Source organism: Anomaloglossus baeobatrachus, chromosome 2 (assembly GCF_048569485.1).
Source record: "Anomaloglossus baeobatrachus isolate aAnoBae1 chromosome 2, aAnoBae1.hap1, whole genome shotgun sequence".
Classification (NCBI taxonomy): domain Eukaryota; kingdom Metazoa; phylum Chordata; class Amphibia; order Anura; family Aromobatidae; genus Anomaloglossus; species Anomaloglossus baeobatrachus.
In genome coordinates, this window is record NC_134354.1 from 188,589,528 (window position 1) to 188,607,303 (window position 17,776).

General features: G+C 42.3%; 1 protein-coding gene across 1 annotated transcript in view; it reads left to right on the plus strand.

Moving 5' to 3' along the window:
- Positions 1-15,492, plus strand: part of ATG3 (autophagy related 3) — an 81,142-nt gene extending 65,650 nt beyond the window's left edge. The window contains exons 9-13 of the mRNA XM_075335549.1: positions 4,147-4,181; positions 5,730-5,882; positions 10,806-10,933; positions 13,710-13,778; positions 15,250-15,492. Coding sequence (XP_075191664.1) covers positions 4,147-4,181; positions 5,730-5,882; positions 10,806-10,933; positions 13,710-13,778; positions 15,250-15,331 — 467 coding nt within the window. The 3' untranslated portion in view covers positions 15,332-15,492. The remainder of the gene's footprint in view (positions 1-4,146; positions 4,182-5,729; positions 5,883-10,805; positions 10,934-13,709; positions 13,779-15,249) is intronic.
- Positions 15,493-17,776: the final 2,284 nt, after the last annotated feature.

The window sequence follows — 17,776 nt, forward strand, 5'->3', positions numbered from 1 at the left end:
CTTCATTTGATTGCCGTGGCCATAGCAACGGCTTTCAAATGATGTCCCCTGCTGTTTCTTACAGCAGGGGACCTTTGCTTCACCCCAGGGGGGGTGGCATCGCCACCCCCCATCGACGATCGATGTGATTGGCTGTTCAAATCTGAACCGCCAACCACATCTTTCGCACTGATTTCGGTAAAAATAATACTGGAAATAGTGCGATACTGTGAGATCCGGCTATGAGATGCTGTAGAAGCTACAGCAGATCATAGGTGGATCTCAAACATGCCGCCCCCAGCCCCTGCTGCACTGATTGGAGCGATCGTGCTATGACGCGCAATCGCTCCAATCAGTGTGCAGTGGGGTGGTCTGATCTGCCGGTGGCCGCCCTCCCCAGGCCTGTGCTGGTCTGGGGACCCTCCCCCAACATGTCTGCAGGGTGCAGCACTGGCTGGTACTAGTGGTACCACGCCACCGCTGCTGCTGCCGCTGCTGTCACGTCACGGAGCAGGAGCGGTGAGTATTGTGCTCACCTTGCAGCCCCTGCGCGCTCTTGTGATTGCTCCTGCGCGCTCCCGTAATGGCCCCTGCCCGTGCCCCCCTGCGATCTGCCCCCCTGACATCCCAATCTGCCGGCCTCCCCCGTGATCTCTATTCTGCAGCCCCTCCAGTATCTCCCTCCTCTGCTCTCCTTGCAGCCCCTGCGCGCTCTTATGATTGCTCCTGCGCGCTCCCGTAATGGCCCCTGCCCCCCCGACATCCCGATCTGCCCCCCCGACATCCCGATCTGCCCCCCCGACATCCCGATCTGCCCCCCCCGACATCCCGATCTGCCCCCCCGACATCCCGATCTGCCCCCCCGACATCCCGATCTGCCCCCCCGACATCCCGATCTGCCCCCCCGACATCCCGATCTGCCCCCCGACATCCCAATCTGCCGGCCTCCCCCGGTATCTCCCTCCTCTGCTCTCCCCCTCTGCTGTCCCCGTCCCCCTCTGCTGTCCCCGTCCCCCTCTGCTGTCCCCGTCCCCCTCTGCTGTCCCCGTCCCCCTCTGCTGTCCCCGTCCCCCTCTGCTGTCCCCGTCCCCCTCTGCTGTCCCCGTCCCCCTCTGCTGTCCCCGTCCCCCTCTGCTGTCCCCGTCCCCCTCTGCTGTCCCCGTCCCCCTCTGCTGTCCCCGTCCCCCTCTGCTGTCCCCGTCCCCCTCTGCTGTCCCCGTCCCCCTCTGCTGTCCCCGTCCCCCTCTGCTGTCCCCGTCCCCCTCTGCTGTCCCCGTCCCCCTCTGCTGTCCCCGTCCCCCTCTGCTGTCCCCGTCCCCCTCTGCTGTCCCCGTCCCCCTCTGCTGTCCCCGTCCCCCTCTGCTGTCCCCGTCCCCCTCTGCTGTCCCCGTCCCCCTCTGCTGTCCCCGTCCCCCTCTGCTGTCCCCGTCCCCCTCTGCTGTCCCCGTCCCCCTCTGCTGTCCCCGTCCCCCTCTGCTGTCCCCGTCCCCCTCTGCTGTCCCCGTCCCCCTCTGCTGTCCCCGTCCCCCTCTGCTGTCCCCGTCCCCCTCTGCTGTCCCCGTCCCCCTCTGCTGTCCCCGTCCCCCTCTGCTGTCCCCGTCCCCCTCTGCTGTCCCCGTCCCCCTCTGCTGTCCCCGTCCCCCTCTGCTGTCCCCGTCCCCCTCTGCTGTCCCCCCGACGTCCTCTTACCTGTCTTCACCGGCCGATCACATCTGCCTCCATCGCTGGGTCCTTCTTCCTGGGTCTTCTGCTGAGCTGTCCAACTTCCTGCCTGCTGGCTGCTGCTGTAAAGCTGTTCCTTGCCTTCTGTTCCTCCTGCTAATCCTCTGGGTACTGTGAGTATAACTTTTTTTTTTTTTTTTTTCTTTTTTTTTTCCTCTATCCCCTGTCCATTTTTACACCTCGTGCGTCCCGCCGAGCGCTGATCAGGGATGCAGATAACGTATCTGCATCCGTGGTCAGTTTTCGACGGGACTTTTTTTCCCGTATTCCCGACGCTTTTTGTATCGCATCAGTCCGTGCGTCCCGCCGAGCGCTGATCAGGGATGCACATAACGGATCGGCATCCCTGCTCAATTTTTGGCGTGACAAAAAGCATCGGGGATACGGAAAAAAAAGTCACGCCAAAAATTGAGCAGGGATGCCGATCCGTTATGTGCATCCCTGATCAGTGCTCAGCGGGACGCACGGACTGATGCAATACAAAAAGCGTCGGGGATACGGAAAAAAAAGTATCGCATCTGTCCGTGCGTCCCGCTGAGCGCGGATCAACATCCCTGCTGAATTTTTGGCATGACTTTTTTTTTTTTTTTTCCGTATCCCCAGCGCTTTTTGTATCTCATCCGACCGTGCCTCCTGCAGCGGCCGATCAGTGCACTGCGTCTGTGCGTTTGAAAAGTCAAATGGCGTTCCTTGTCTTCTGAGCCCCGCCATGCGCCCAAACAATTGATTTCCACCACATATGAGGTATCTGCGTACTCGGGAAAAATTGCACAATACGTTTTATGGTTCATTTTTTCCTGATACCGTTGTAAAAAGAAAAAAAAAAGCTACCTTGTTGCTGCAAAAATTTAAAAAAAAAAATTTAAAAAAAAATAAATAATTTTCACGGTTCAACGTTATCAACTTTCAGTGGAGCCCCTGGGGGTACAAGGGGCTCACTAAACATCTAGATAAATTCCTTGAGGGGTCTAGTTCCAAAATGGGGTAATTTGTGGGGGGGGGGGTCTAAAAACGTGACATGGCGTCCGCTAATGATTCTAATCAATTTTGCTGTCAAATGGTGCCCTTCTCTTCTGAGCCACGCCATGCGCCCAACAATTACTTTCCACCACATGTGAGGTATCTGCGTACTCAGGAGAAAATGGACAATACATTTTATGTTGCATTTTTTCCCGATACACTTGTGAAAAAAAAGCTACCTAGTTGAAGCAACAGTTTTGTGGTAAAAAAAATGTTTTTCTTTTCACGGCTCAACATTATAAACTTCTGTGAAGCCCCCAGGTGTTCAAAGTGCTCAACAAACATATAGAAAAAATATTTGAGGGCTCTAGTTTCCAAAATGGGGTCACTTGTGGGGGAGCTCCATTGTTTAGGCACCTCAGGGGGTCTTCAAACCCGACATGGCGTCCGCTAATGAGTGCAGCTAATTTTGTGTTCAAAAATTCAAATGGCGCTCCTTGCCTTTCGACCTCTGCCGTGCACCCAAACAATTGATTTTTACCCCATATGGGGTATCAGCGTACTCAGGAGAAAATGCAAAATAAATTGTAGGGTGCACTTTCTCTTTTCTCCCTTGTAAAAATGAAAATTTTATGGCTAAAGTAACATTTTTGTGTTTTAAAAAGTAAAATTTTCATTTTTTCCTTCCACATTGCTTTGGTTCCTGTGAAGCACCTAAAGGGTTAATAAACTTCTTGGATGTGGTTTGAGCAGTGTGAGGGGTGCAGTTTTTAGAATGGGGTCACTTTTGGGTATTTTCTGTCACCTCGGCCTCTCAAAGTCACTTCAAATGTGATGTGGTCCCTAAAAAAAATATTTTGTAAATTTTGTTGGAAAAATTAGAAATTGCTGATGAACTTTGACCCCTTCTAACTTCCTAAGGAAAAAAAAAATTCTTTCGAAAATTGCGCTGATGTAAAGTTGACAAGTGGGAAATGTTATTTAGTAACTATTTTGTGTGACATATCTCTCAGATTTATGGGCATAAATTTTCAAAGTTTGAAAATTGCGAAATTTTCCAAATTTTCGCACAATTTCCTAAATTTTCACAAATAAACGCAAAAAGTATCGGCCTAAATTTACAACTGACATGAAGTACAATATGTCACGAAAAAAACAATGTCAGAATCGCCAGGATCCATTGAAGCGTTCCAGAGTTATAACCTGTCAAAGTGACACTGGTCAGAATTGCAAAAAATGGCCCGGTCATTAGGGTGTTTTAGTGGCCGGGGGTGAAGGGGTTAACAAGAGATTGACAAGCTATAAAATAGCTGCACATATATAACCTTTCATATGGTATTTGTTTCTTTAATATCAATATTATTGGCATTAGATAATGCATAAACTAAATTATAAGGAGTGCAAACTGTGTTTCACAAATGTGTATGAATGAACCAGTATATAATATATATGGATCTACATATATGCATTGTATTTGTCTTCTAGAATATGAAGAAAGTGGCCTACTAGAGACGGATGATGTAAGTGCAGTATTGTCAGCTTGGCCAATGCTGTTCTCCTGTAGTTACCTGTTACCTGATATTGGGAATAGGGTCGTGGCTTTGTCTATTGTATTCATAAAAAGTGTGACTATTGCTCTATTGTTAGACGGGGCCAGGACACTGTACACAGGTGAGAGGTAGGAAAATTGTACCCAAAACATCTACTGCATTTTGACATGTGTTCATCACACCCCAAGGTTAATAAGTAGAGGTGGGCGAATACTAACTATTCATATTCAGATAATGCTTAAGGAATAACGAGCACTATTCCAGTATTCGGCACTGCAAGAAAAATGCTCCGGTTCCTCATTGACTTCCATTAGGTTTGTAATTCGTGATGAGTACCAGAATAGTACTTTGGGATTCGTTCCGAATAAGCCAAACACAAATGGTTACTATTCGCTCATCACTATTAATAAGGACCCCCAGACCAATGCCCAATATAAAAAAAAAAATAAATTAATATAGGCCCTAAAAATACAGACCCTGGGATACACATCAAAATACAAAACTAAACTTCAAAATAAATACCCACACAGACCACATAGTAAATACAGAAGCCCTAAATACAGACACTCAGATATGGCATCTGAAGACAGACACAAGTCTCCAGAATAAGTGTGGACGAAGACTCGACCCCCGAAAAAATAAATGTCTTAGCCTAGACCCATGAATGGGTTCAATGGGCATGAAGTATCTGCCGTCCAGTAGATTACTCACCTCATTAAGATCCAGTGCTGTTTGGTGCCCTAGTAGCTGGTGTACAACTAGGTCTGAGAGTGCCGGGATCTTGTTATATGGTTTCTGAGAGGGCAGTGATCTTGTTATATAGGGGATCTAAGAGGACAGAGTTTTGTGTTTTATATAGGGGATCTGAGAGGGCAGGGATCTTGTTATATAGGGGATCTGAGAGAGCAGGGATCTTGTTTATATAGGGGTCCTGAGAGGGCAGGGATCTCGTGTTTTATATAGAGGATCTGAGAGCCATTAGACCATGCAAGGATATATACAAACTCCGCAGCCCATAAATTAATATGGATTCACACCAGACCCCTTAAATAAGTGCAAATGACAAAATACATGCAGCCCCTAGTAGAAGCTGTTGTATCCACAGAATATAACAGATACAAAAAAAGCTATAGACCCTAGATAAGACCCTCTAAAAAAAATACAGACCCCAGAAAAACTACCTCCAAAATAAATACATACTTCACACCAGACTCTGAAATGCCTACCTCCAATTAGACCACACAATACAGGTGATTGTATTAATGCTTTCCACAAAATCCATACAGACCCCAGATCAACCGTAAAAATAACTACAAATCACGAGAAAAAGTCCAGACCCCGACTAGACCATCCTGAGAAATATGTACATACTACAAAAATCACTACAGGGAATGTATGACCTAACCTCTTCGGATATCGCTGTGGATTTTATAATTGTAAGGTATATTAGGATATTGCCCAATGTTATGGATTCACTAATATCTGTAATTTCCTGAATGATGTTTTGTTTTGCTATAGGCAACGGTGGACACTGCCAAAATTGTAGAAGCAAGCAAACCAAAAGCTGAAGGTGTTGAGGATGCCATCTTACAGACTAGAACTTACGACCTTTACATTACATATGACAAGTATTACCAAACACCGAGACTTTGGTTATTCGGGTATGATGAGGTATGCACATTGCCATTGGAATATAGTGCACCTTTCATAGTTTATATAGACTCCTTCTATTAAAAGGCAGCAAGTGCCTGCAAATTGTGCTCTATATGGAAGTTACCTTCTATGAACGTGTTGTAAATGCTGTATATTGTGTGGTGACAGTCGCTGCTCTAGGGGCTTTCAAGTACTTTTATACGGATGACTTGAAATTAGTGGGGGTCACTGATCAACTTCACCTTCATAAATAAATATATATATAATTTCACCACCGGATTGGTATCACTGATGCATGTTCCCTGTGCCAAGTGACATACTTGCTGACCGCAGTCTTCTTCTGTTCTTGGCGCCGCTGCTGGATCACACCAGTGTTTTCTGGGCGAGCCAGAGATCATTTCTTAGTGAACGTCTGAGAGCAAGAGCGAGGCTCTCATAGACTTCCACTGAGAACTTGTGATCATTAGCGCTGATTTCCAATCAGTCAGAAGCTGTGGTCACAAGATAACAGATCGGGACCAGAGCTGCATCAGGAAGAGCAGAAGACAGTGTCTTGTAAGTATGTTACTGTGGGCAGAGAACAGGCATTATTGATACCACTGCAGTGGTGAAATTTACAAAAACATAAAACGCTGGACTGGTTTAAAGGCCCCATTCACAATTAGTATAGAATGGATGTGTATGAAGGCATCTCAACTCTCCCGACACATGTTTGAATTTTTTAATTTCTACAGCCAATCCCTTTTTTTTTTTTTTATTATATATGAAATTCCCCCCCCTATCGCTGGCTAAACATCCCACTTGATGGGTAAACCAGGTGAGATTGCATAGCTGTCAGTTAACTGCTGCCATGTGTATGGTCAGCTTAACATGTAGTCTAGGATTTATTTACCTATTATATATTACATAGGTCTGATACAAATAATATAATTCTATAGTAGTATGTGTTATGGTTCAAGTTCCCTGGTTGCTGTTAATGAATTGGGACAAGATTGTTACTCTTCCACTTGTATGAAAAAGATATAACCTAAACCGTCTGAGGGTACGTGCCCATGATCAGGCTTCCTCGCGTTCTGGCGCAGTGTAATCTATCTTGTGGAAACGCTAGTGTCCTGGGCTGGAGAACTAGCTGGACATGTCCACGATAAGGATTACAGACCTAGTGTATTTTAGCTGTATTCTCCTGCTCAGATCACTAGCATCTCTGCAAGAATAAATTGACATGATGCAGCTCAGAAAGCCTCGCTGCGTCCAAAATGCTGCTAACACTGATCGTGAGCACAGGTCCTGAGACTGTAGGGAAGCTGTAGGTAACGTGAACCTCACCAAACCACATATATAATCCTGCAGATCTTTGAATTGTAAATCCAACGACACCTTAAAATATTTTATCTGTTGCTGCATTCCTTGTAATAAAGTGCTCTGGGCATTCTAAAGCACTTAAAAAGTCTTTGCCACCAGAGTTTTTTTTTCCCTGACAAGCACCAGCTTCTTTCTTTATCTTGATAGGTTAGTTTCTGATTTTCTTGCCTGGTGCCTGACATCACATAGGCTGTGAGCTCAATGGTGCTGGCTGGGAAAACAACCTATGGAGGCAGAGGCTGTTAGTACTTTGTCACGCCCTGAGCCCTGAACGCCTCATTTGCATATGAATCACAACACTAATGTCTCTGACATTCAGCATCAGATGAAAGATATAATTGTGGTGATGGATTTACAGTTGTGCCCAAAAATGTACATACCCAGGCAGATTTTAACAAAATCTTTTTTTCCACTCATGGTTAATGGTTGAGTGAAGCCATTTATTGTCAACTATTGTGTTTTCTCTTTTTAAATCATAATGACAACCAAAAACATCCAAATGACCCTGATCAAAACTTCACATACCCTGGTGATTTTGGCATGATGATGTGCACAAAAGTTGACACAAATGGGTTTGAATGACTAATAAAGGTAACATCCTCACCTGTGACCTGTTTGCTTGTAATCAGTGTGTGCATAAAAGCTGAGTGAGTTTCTGGGATCCAGACAGACTCTTGCATCTTTCATCCAGCTCTGATGTTTCTGGATTGTGAGTCATGGGGAAAGCAAAAGAATGGTCAACAGATCTATGGAAAAAGATAGTTGAACTGTGTAAAACAGGAAAAGGATACAAAAAAAGATATCAAAGGAATTGATAATGCCAGTCAGCAGTGTTCAAACTGTGATTAACAAATGGAAAATAAGGGGCTCTGTAAAAACCAAACAATGATCAGGAAGACCAAGAAACATTTCGGCCACAACTCCTAGGAAAATTGTTTAGGATGCAAAGAAAATCCACACCCACTCACTGAAAACTAGCGGTGTGGCTGTTTCAAGATGCACAATAAGGAGGCACTTGAAAAAAAAAATGGGCTGCATGGTCGAGTAGCCAGAAGAAACCCATTACTGCGCAAATGCCACAAAGTATCTCGCCTACAATACGCCAAACAGCACAGAGTCAAGCCTCTAAACTTCTGGAACAAGGTAATATGCAGTGATCAGACCAAAATCTAACTTATCGGCCACAACCATAAACGTTACATTTGGAGAAGTGACAACAAGTCCTATGATGAAAGGAACACCATTCCTACTGTAAAGTACGGTGGTGGATCGCTGATGATATGGGGAGGATCCACCATTCACTATAGGTGATATAACAGCTTTGCTCCTCCCTTTACAATGACCTTTGCCCAGAAAATTCTTCTACAGAAGTCACTGTGTCTCAGCCTGCCTAATGCTGTCTATGCACATGTGGTTGCTGAAGAGAAAAGGAAGTATGAGTCTATTAGGCTTTGTGATCACTATGAAAATTTAAATATTTCTTTTTTATATGTAAGTAGTGATAAAAAAAATGATTTACAAACTACACTTGACATAAAAACCTGATTTAGCAACAGTTAATTTTCTGAATACACACTCTCCATTAGAGCATAGCTATGATCAGTGACTGCGTTTCCATGTGAAATGGTATGAAAAGCTCCTGATTTCTCATGAGAGGCTGCTAATCTGTTCACCTACAATACTTTACACTGCAGCACTGCTTATTCAGCATTCGCTAAGCAGAAAGCCAGTGGATGGATAGCATGGATGTGATGGCGTGATCATAAACTATAAGCGACCGGAAAGTTTATCCGTTAAGTGCTCCATTTATGATAGGGCCAATCAGCCCCCGATGGAGGGTCTTGGCTCATCTACAACTTCTCCATACTCTGCAGCTTGTGAGTTCCTTCCTGGGATGCATCTGCTCTCCGTATCTTACAAATGTTACACAACAGAAAGTTGCACAAGTTCTAACGGACGGCTTCATTGCATCAGTCTATGCGGATGTGAGTTTCTGCACATTCCCGTGTAGCAGATCATCATTATGGAGAAATGTGTAAATCACAGACATCAGGAAAAAATATTTCCGATGAGTGTGATGTGACTGACAGCTTGTTCTTTAAAGAATGACGTTGATGCGTGGTAGTCATACAAATGGGATGTGCGATCCTATTTAACTCCATGACAACTGGAAAGTCGGATAAAGTAATCGAATATTTGCTAATGACTACTTTTTATGCCATTAAAATAAATATATTTTCCGTTTTTGTTTTTTTATTTTCGCCATTCTTATTTCGAGAGGTAACTTTTTTATTTTTCAGTCAATATGGTCATGTGAGGGGTTGTTTTTTTGCGGAACAAGCTGTAATTTTAAATGCAACCATGAGCTTTACCATATAGTGTACTGGAAAACTGCAAACAAATTCCAAATGCGGAAAAATTGCTAAAAAAAAGTGCGAAAGCACTATTGTTTTTGAGATACTTTATTCACTGTGTTCCTATATGGTAAAACTGATGTGTGGGTGTGATGCCTGAGGGTGCGAGTTCGAAGACAGCAAACATGTATAGGTTTAGTTTTATCTAAGGACTTAGAAACAATCCAAAGGTTGTCTGAATAAGTGGCGCACGTTTTGCGCTATTTTCTGCGACCCGAAGCGTTCTCATTTTTTGGTATCTACGGCTCAATGACTCCTTATTTTTTGCGTCTCAAGCTGATTTTTTTTTTTAATGGTACCATTTCTGCACAGATGCTATGTTTTGATCGCCTGTTATTGCATTTTGCGCAAAATTTGTGGCAACCAAAAAACATAATTTTGGCGTTTGGAATTTTTTTGCCACTACGCCGTTTACCAATCAGATTAATTGATTTTATATTTTGATAAATTGGGCATTTCTGAAAGCAGCGATACCAAATGTGGTTTTTTTTTAACTCTTTAATTTTTAATAGGGCGAAAGGGGGGTGATTAGCACTTTTTTTTTTTATTTTATTTTACAAGTACCCCTAGGGAACTATGGGGATCAGCTGTCTGATTGCTCATTCATTTCTCCTGAGCAGAGCAGCACCGCTCGGAGCGGGAGAAATGATCATCTCTCTTCTGTTTCGTGCAGGACCTGAGTCATATGAGCTACAGGAGTCATCACATGACCCTGTGCTACCATGACAACCACTGGATCCACATGACTTCCGATATAGGCCTGTGAGTACAGGTCTACCGTGATTGCAGTAACATGGCACTGTCACATCTTCACAGCATCATTTAAGGAGTTAAAAAGCACGGGCGGAACGCAATTCCACTCATGCGTGGCAAGCACACATGTCAGCTATACAAATCAGCTGACGTGGCCGCTGATCGCCGCAGGCTAAATTGGAGAAGATGTATAATACATACTGATTCTTGGACTAATTATAATTAATTATTCAGGAATGGGCCTTTTACCTGAATGTAGCGCAAAATGTAAAATTCTGTAAACAAGGATTAAGGTTAGAAAACAAATTTTGGCCCATTCCTATCTGACATGTAGAGTAGCCAGAAAATAATAAAATCTCAATGAACCTGAAAAGAATATTACATTTTTTTTGCATTTCTTTGTATCTTCCAGCAACGTCAGCCATTGACCGTAGAAAACATGTATGAAGACATTAGCCAAGATCATGTGAAGAAAACTGTGACCATTGAAAATCACCCTCATTTGCCACCACCAGCTATGTGTTCAGTACATCCATGCAGGTAAATAATAATAATAATATTTATTCATTTATATAGCGCTATTAATTCCACAGCATGTGGTTTCCCTATCAGTATGTTTTTGGAGTGTGGGAGGAAACCCACGCAAACACGGGGAGAACATACAAACTCCATGCAGATGTTGTCCTTAGTGGGACTAGAACCCAGACCCCAGCGCTGCAAGGCTGCAGTGCTAACCACTGTAATTCACATAGGATATGTACCCGATCACACAAGAAAATCCGTAGCGTGGTTCTAAGTAATTGTATTAGACAGCCCAATGTACATAGCCAGCGAATATGGAAGTTGCAATATCCTAATGAGATATACACTGATGAGCAAAAGGGTAACAATGTTGTGAAGTTTTGATTTTCAGGCTCCATATCTCACCACCCACTACAGCTTTGAATGTGAGACAACCTCATTTTGTAGACCATCATCTTGGCTATCTCATACATAAATTTGACTTGCAACTATTTAGCATATGATTAGTTATGCAGATTCTTGTTATGTCCCTGCATTGTTACTGCTTTATTACTGGCGGTGGAAATTATTTTTCTTCCTGTTTACTACAAATTACAACCTGTCTCACATTCCCTAATAGCTCAGGATGTTATTAGGTTAATACCCAAGAGAAAGGTCACTGGTTCAATTCAAGGAGCAGCCATGAAGATTTCCCAAAAAGAGAGAAACAGCGTCATCCAGCTAATAGCGGTTTCTCAGCCAAAAAATTTGACAAACTGCATCATGTGAGGCCATGACACTTAAGTGAAATATGAAATGAAGTCTGTTCATTCATTCAAAAGCCAAGAGGGGGACGTGCAAGCAAAATATCAGTCAACAAGTCTGTACTAGAGTTGAGCGAGTACCTAGCTATTCGTACTCGCTATACTTATAACAAATACCGTCTAATACTCGCGTATTTGTTCCAAATAGTATGTACAATTCAAGTCAATGAGGGAAAAACTCACAAAGTAACGAGTAACCCGAATGCCGTACTATTCATGCGAGTACCGAAGAGCGTGGAATTCGGGTTACCGTTACATTGTGAGTATTCCCCAATGACTTGCGTTGCACACGCTATTCGAAACAAATACACGAGTACTAGACCATACTTGTTATGAGTTTAGGATGTACGAATAGTTAGGTATTCGCTGAACTCTAGTTGGTACGTCACAAGGTCTATAAGTTCTGGCACGACAAACAGTGGAGGTGGCTCGTATGCTCTATAATAGTGAGATCACAGATGTCCATGCAAGCACTGTGCGATGCATGTTACACAAGTCAGGAATGGTGGCCCGAAAAAAATGTCAAGAAGCTTCAACCTCAATATCATCATAAGAAGCATCGACCTGAGTTTGCAGGAAAAAAAAGAAACGTGGACATAGAAAAGTATAACATAGAAAAGGGGTGATTTGGATTGATAAAACGAATATCAATAGACTAGGCTCTGATGGGTACAAATGGGTCTGGAAGAAATAAGGGAAAAAGTGGCTAGTGGATTGATAAATTGAAGGAACTGTCAAGTTCAGTAGAGGAAGCATGATGATATGAGGTTGTATCCCAGCCAAAGGCGTTGGATACTTGAATAGGATCAGTGGTGGTCTCAATCCTGAGTTATATGTGAGTATCCTACAAGACAAGTTACTTCGTACACTTGAGTACTATGGGTAGAAAAAGAATGTCATAGTCTTCCAGCAGGACAACAACCTGAAGCATACATCGAGATTGGTTAATAAATGGTTCCATGACAATAAAGTAGAGGTGTTGAATGGGCCTCCACAGTCCCCAGACCTTAACAGAATCGAAAACTTGTCGGTAGAGTTGAGGAAAAAGCTGTAACATACCCAAGTGAGTCGACCAGTATGCACCAACAATGGGAACGTGTAGAAGAGACCTGGGATTAGATTTTGCTTGAGACATGCTTGAATCTGAGCGTATGTGCAGATGGATTCACGTAGTGCTGAAAGCCAAAGGTGGTTTTACAAAATACTAACAAAAAAAATAAAAATGAATAAAAATTAAAATTTATATTGAGGAGCAAAACTGTAACAATGCAGTAACATGACAAGGATCTGCATATAATCATACGTTACATATTTACAAGTAAAATTTACATTTGAGATAGCCAAGGTGATTGTCTATTAAATAAAGGTAGGCTCACTCTGAAAGCTGTAGTATATGGTGAGATATGGAGCCTGAAAGTCAAACGTTCACAACATTGTTACCCTTTTGCTTGGCAGGGTATGCCTTTTATTAGTAACCGGTTGATATTGAGAGATTATTACATGTGGCAGCAAAGTGTGGTACAATAATATATGCTCATGGACCCCAAGATATGTATTAAATACATAACATGTAAATATATCAATGCAAATTTAAAATCTGCGGCATCAGTGATTGCTACGGATTTTAGCTTTTGCAATTTAAAGAGCAAAATCTTTAGTAAATCCGCATCAATTCATAAGGAAATCCCCAACAAAATCCGTCTGTTTTGATGCAGATTTTGACACTTCAGAATTTCAGTGTTACATGAGTATAGCGGTTTCCTTCTTAGTAGATGACGTGGATGTGCCATTGAAGGCCAGTCATCTGGAGGAAGGAAGGGCGGGGGTCACTTTACAGGCGACCTCAGCAATGTGTTTCTAAATAGCAGAAATAAAAAGTGAAATTACACAAAAGGGCCCCAAGTTCATAGGGAAGTTAAAACTGTAAAATGTGATTGTGAAAACTGTTTTTAGGAGAAAAAAAAATTGTTTTTTTTATTTTTCCCTATTAGGCATGCAGAAGTAATGAAGAAAATCATTGAGACAGTGGCAGAAGGTGGCGGAGAGTTGGGAGTTCACATGTATCCTTTCCTTTATTTCTTTATAGTATCCTATAAATATTTGAAAATCTTACCAGGGACTAAAATCTGAGCCAAGACTCGCACCTCAACGGCTTCTCCCAGCACCGCTCTAGGAGAGACCCGTCAATCACCTCTAGCAGCGCTGGGAGCAGCCGTCCAGGTGCTGTGCTAGTCTTGTCTCAGGTTATGCAGTTTTTATGCTTTTTATCCTATGTAACAACCCAAATTGTTTTTTTGGGGTAAATATTTATTACTATTAGGACCTGTGCACACATCACGGTTTTGTCATATTTTTCAGTGCAGATTTGTCTCAAAACTTGAAGGGTTTCCTGATGTCAGCAAAGTCAATGACAATCGTGAAGTCTCATGCACACGTTGCTTATTTTTGTCCTTGCAGATTTGCTGCAGTATTAAATCAGCTGCATGTCCATTCTTTCAGCATTTGTGCTGCAGATTTCGCCCCTTACAGTGGAGAAACGTTGCCCCAAAGCAGCACATTATATGCTGCATAAAGATGCAGAAAGGGTGCAGAATATTTTGCACTAAATACAGACTTGCTACAAACCCATGCTGGTTTTGGTTGAAGAGACTCTGTCAGCAGGGTTTTGCTAATTCATCTGAGAGCAGCATGATGTAGGCAAAAAGACACTGCGTTCTATTACTAGATTAGTGGCTGTAGTCTTTCTGATACAGTGAGATTTGAGATTTTGCATGCAGCAGAGCTTGGAGACCTGCCCCTGCCCGCAGGAGACCATCAGTGTACATTTCCATACACAGAAGCTGCTATTCATAAAGGGGGCGGAGTCTGACTATAAGGGTACTTTTTCACTTGCATACCGCTTCCGATGCGAGAGCACCGGAAGCGATATGCTAATGACCCTCTGCTGCGAGCATCAGCCGAGGGTCATGCGACTGTGATACAATCTTGCGATCGTATCACAGCCTCAGAGAAGAGGGAGGGAACACTTTCTCCCATCTCCACTGCTGTCTGTCTCTGCATATATTGCACTGCAGTCGCATAACATGCGAGGGCAGTGTGATGTTTCACACGCATCCATAGGCTTGTTTGGGGGTTCGGGAGCCGAGACTCACTGTAAAATGCAGCATACTGCGATTGCAACAAGAGCACGATTCGTGTGGATAAAAGTAAGCAAAAGGACACTGCCTCATTGATTAGCACTGGTGCGAGTACAATTTATTGGATCGCACATAGAAATCGCAAGTGGAAAAGAACCCTAACTAGCGCTCTACTGAGACCCACTAATGATAAAGATAACAGGCTTAAGCTAACATTACAGGTAAGCAAAAAAAAAAAAAAAGACAGATAATAGAGGCAGGGCTGAAGTTTCTGTTTTAACATGTGCAGCATGCTGTCTTCGGGTTAGTGCAGAAATCTGCTGACAGTCCCTTTTTTAATGTGTGAGTAATCTTGAGTCTACATCTATTATCTTCCTTAACGTGACCTTACCAGGTACCTTCTCATTTTTCTAAAATTTGTACAGGCTGTCATTCCCACTATAGAATATGATTATACGCGGCATTTTACAATGTAACTGCTATTCTCTATCTGCAAGTTCCATTAAACCTCCAATTTTTAATATCCGACTCAAAAATATCTATTGTTTTTTGTTTTTTTTTTTCCATACATCCAAATCTTTATCATTTCTGTAATGTATAATATACTAATTTGATTAAATTTCTGCATTTAAACATTCTCAGGTTTATTTCTTTCCGTTCATGGTATAAAATATGTAAAATACACTTTAGAGCATATTTATGTCAATAAAAAGCAAAGAGATGAGTGTTTAGAAGATGATCCTATTTGCAAGCCCATGACCGCAAAAGAGAAATCCCTGAAAACTCTCACTTGACAACTGTCCGGTAATGGTGGGCCATTCATTAGAAGTAAAAGTTGGTATCTCTAACTGTTTAGTGCATCTTTGTGGCTGTTCTCACTATTTACCGCATAGCCTACTAAAGAAGGTATCATAAAGTAATCACAGCCAAAAGGTTGCTCAAAAATACACTTTATAGTTTTTACTTTGAGTCTATGTAAAAAACAAAAAACCCTCTGAGAATGCTGTAAAATATTAATGTAGATAGATAATACTATTCTTCCTCATTTCGCACCTTTTTTGTTCTAATGCTGACCAGAACCCCCCTCAAATTTTTGTGCTTATTCCAGGGCTGTGGAGTCGGAGTCGTGGAGTCGGAGTCGGAGCTCATTTTGGTGGAGTCGGAGTCGGAGTTGGAGTCGGTATAAAATGCACCGACTCCGACTCCTAAAATATATAATAAATTGGGGACAGGAGTGCAATGCAGAATGTGCTGAATATTTTACTAAATAATAACATTTAGTATAATGCTTATATTTAAGTGAAAAATGTATTGTAGTATAATGTGAACATCAGACATTTAATTGTTTTTATGATACAATAATCAAGATATTTGGATAGAACATAAAATATTTATTGGATACAACTTTAGAACACAAAAAACTAATAAATTGTAAATATGTAATATTATATATATATACACAGTGTATATACACACACAAGATATATATGTAATCTACTGTATATTACATAGTGTATTACATATTTACAATTTATTACAGTTTTTTGTGTTCTAAAGTTGTATCCAATAAATATATTTTATGTTCTATCCAAATATCTTGATTATTGTATCATAAAAATTATTAAATGTCTAATGTTCACATACACATATTCATGTACTACAATAAATTTTTCACCTAACTATAAGCAATATATGTCGGAGTCGGAGTCGGAGTCGGAGTCGGAGTCGGAGTCGGAGTCGGAGTCGGAGTCGGAGTCGGAGTCGGAGTCGGAGTCGGAGTCGGAGTCGGAGTCGGAGTCGGAGTCGGTGCAAGAGAATTTGAGGAGTCGGAGTCGAAGGTTTGGCTTACCGACTCCACAGCCCTGGCTTATTCAGTCCCGGTGGGCTAGTGACTGCTGTAGCTAATTGCTGACCACAGCTATGACAAACACACAAGTGATTGGCTGCAGTGTTAATGTTTATGCATGGAACAGTAAGTATGGAGACTAGGTCTGTACTTCCTGTTCGATTCAGATGGTGAAGTGACTGCCTTATTGCAAGTTCCTTCTATAATCGGGGATTTTTATCTGCGTCACAAAGATGGTGCATCAATATGTGATAGCAACACTACTAAAAAATTACATTTATTTTTTTTATTTGTTTCCTTGTTCTGCTTCAACATCGGAGGTGAGCTATACCAGTGACCTTATAACCCTATGTACAAGTGCATCTCAATAAATTAGAATATCATCAAAAAGTTAATTTATTTCAGTAATTCAATACAAAAAGTGAAACACACATATTATATAGAGCCATTACACACAGTGATCTATTTCAAGTGTTTATTTCTGTTACTGTTGTTGATTATGGCTTACAGCCAATGAAAACCCAAAAGTCATTATCTCAGAAAATTAGAGTTAATTACCACAAAACACCTGCAAAGGCTTCCTAAGCATTTAACACTAGAAGGCCCAGAGAGGGGTCATTTAACATTTCTACCATTGGAACCCTATGGAGCTCGAAATTCCTGGGACTTCTAGTGTTAAAATGATCCCTTAGTCTGGTTCAGTAGGCTATACAATCATGGGGAAGACTGCTGACTTTGACAGATGTCCGGAAGGCAGTCATTGACCCACTCCACAAGGAGTGTAAACTACAAAAGGTCATTGCTAAAGAAGTTGGCTGTTCAGACTGCTGTATCCAAGCATAGGTCCACTGTATTTTATCAAGTCCGACCAGGTCCGTTTACCAGGAAATTTTAGAGCGATTCATGCTTCTCTCTGCCGACAAGATTTTTGGAGTTGGAAATTTCATTTTCCAGCAGGACTTTGCACCTGTCCACACTGCCAAAAGTACTAATACCTGGTTTACTAACCACAGTATCATTGTGCTTGATTGGCCAGCAAACTCGCCTAACCTAAACCCCATAAAGAATCTATGGA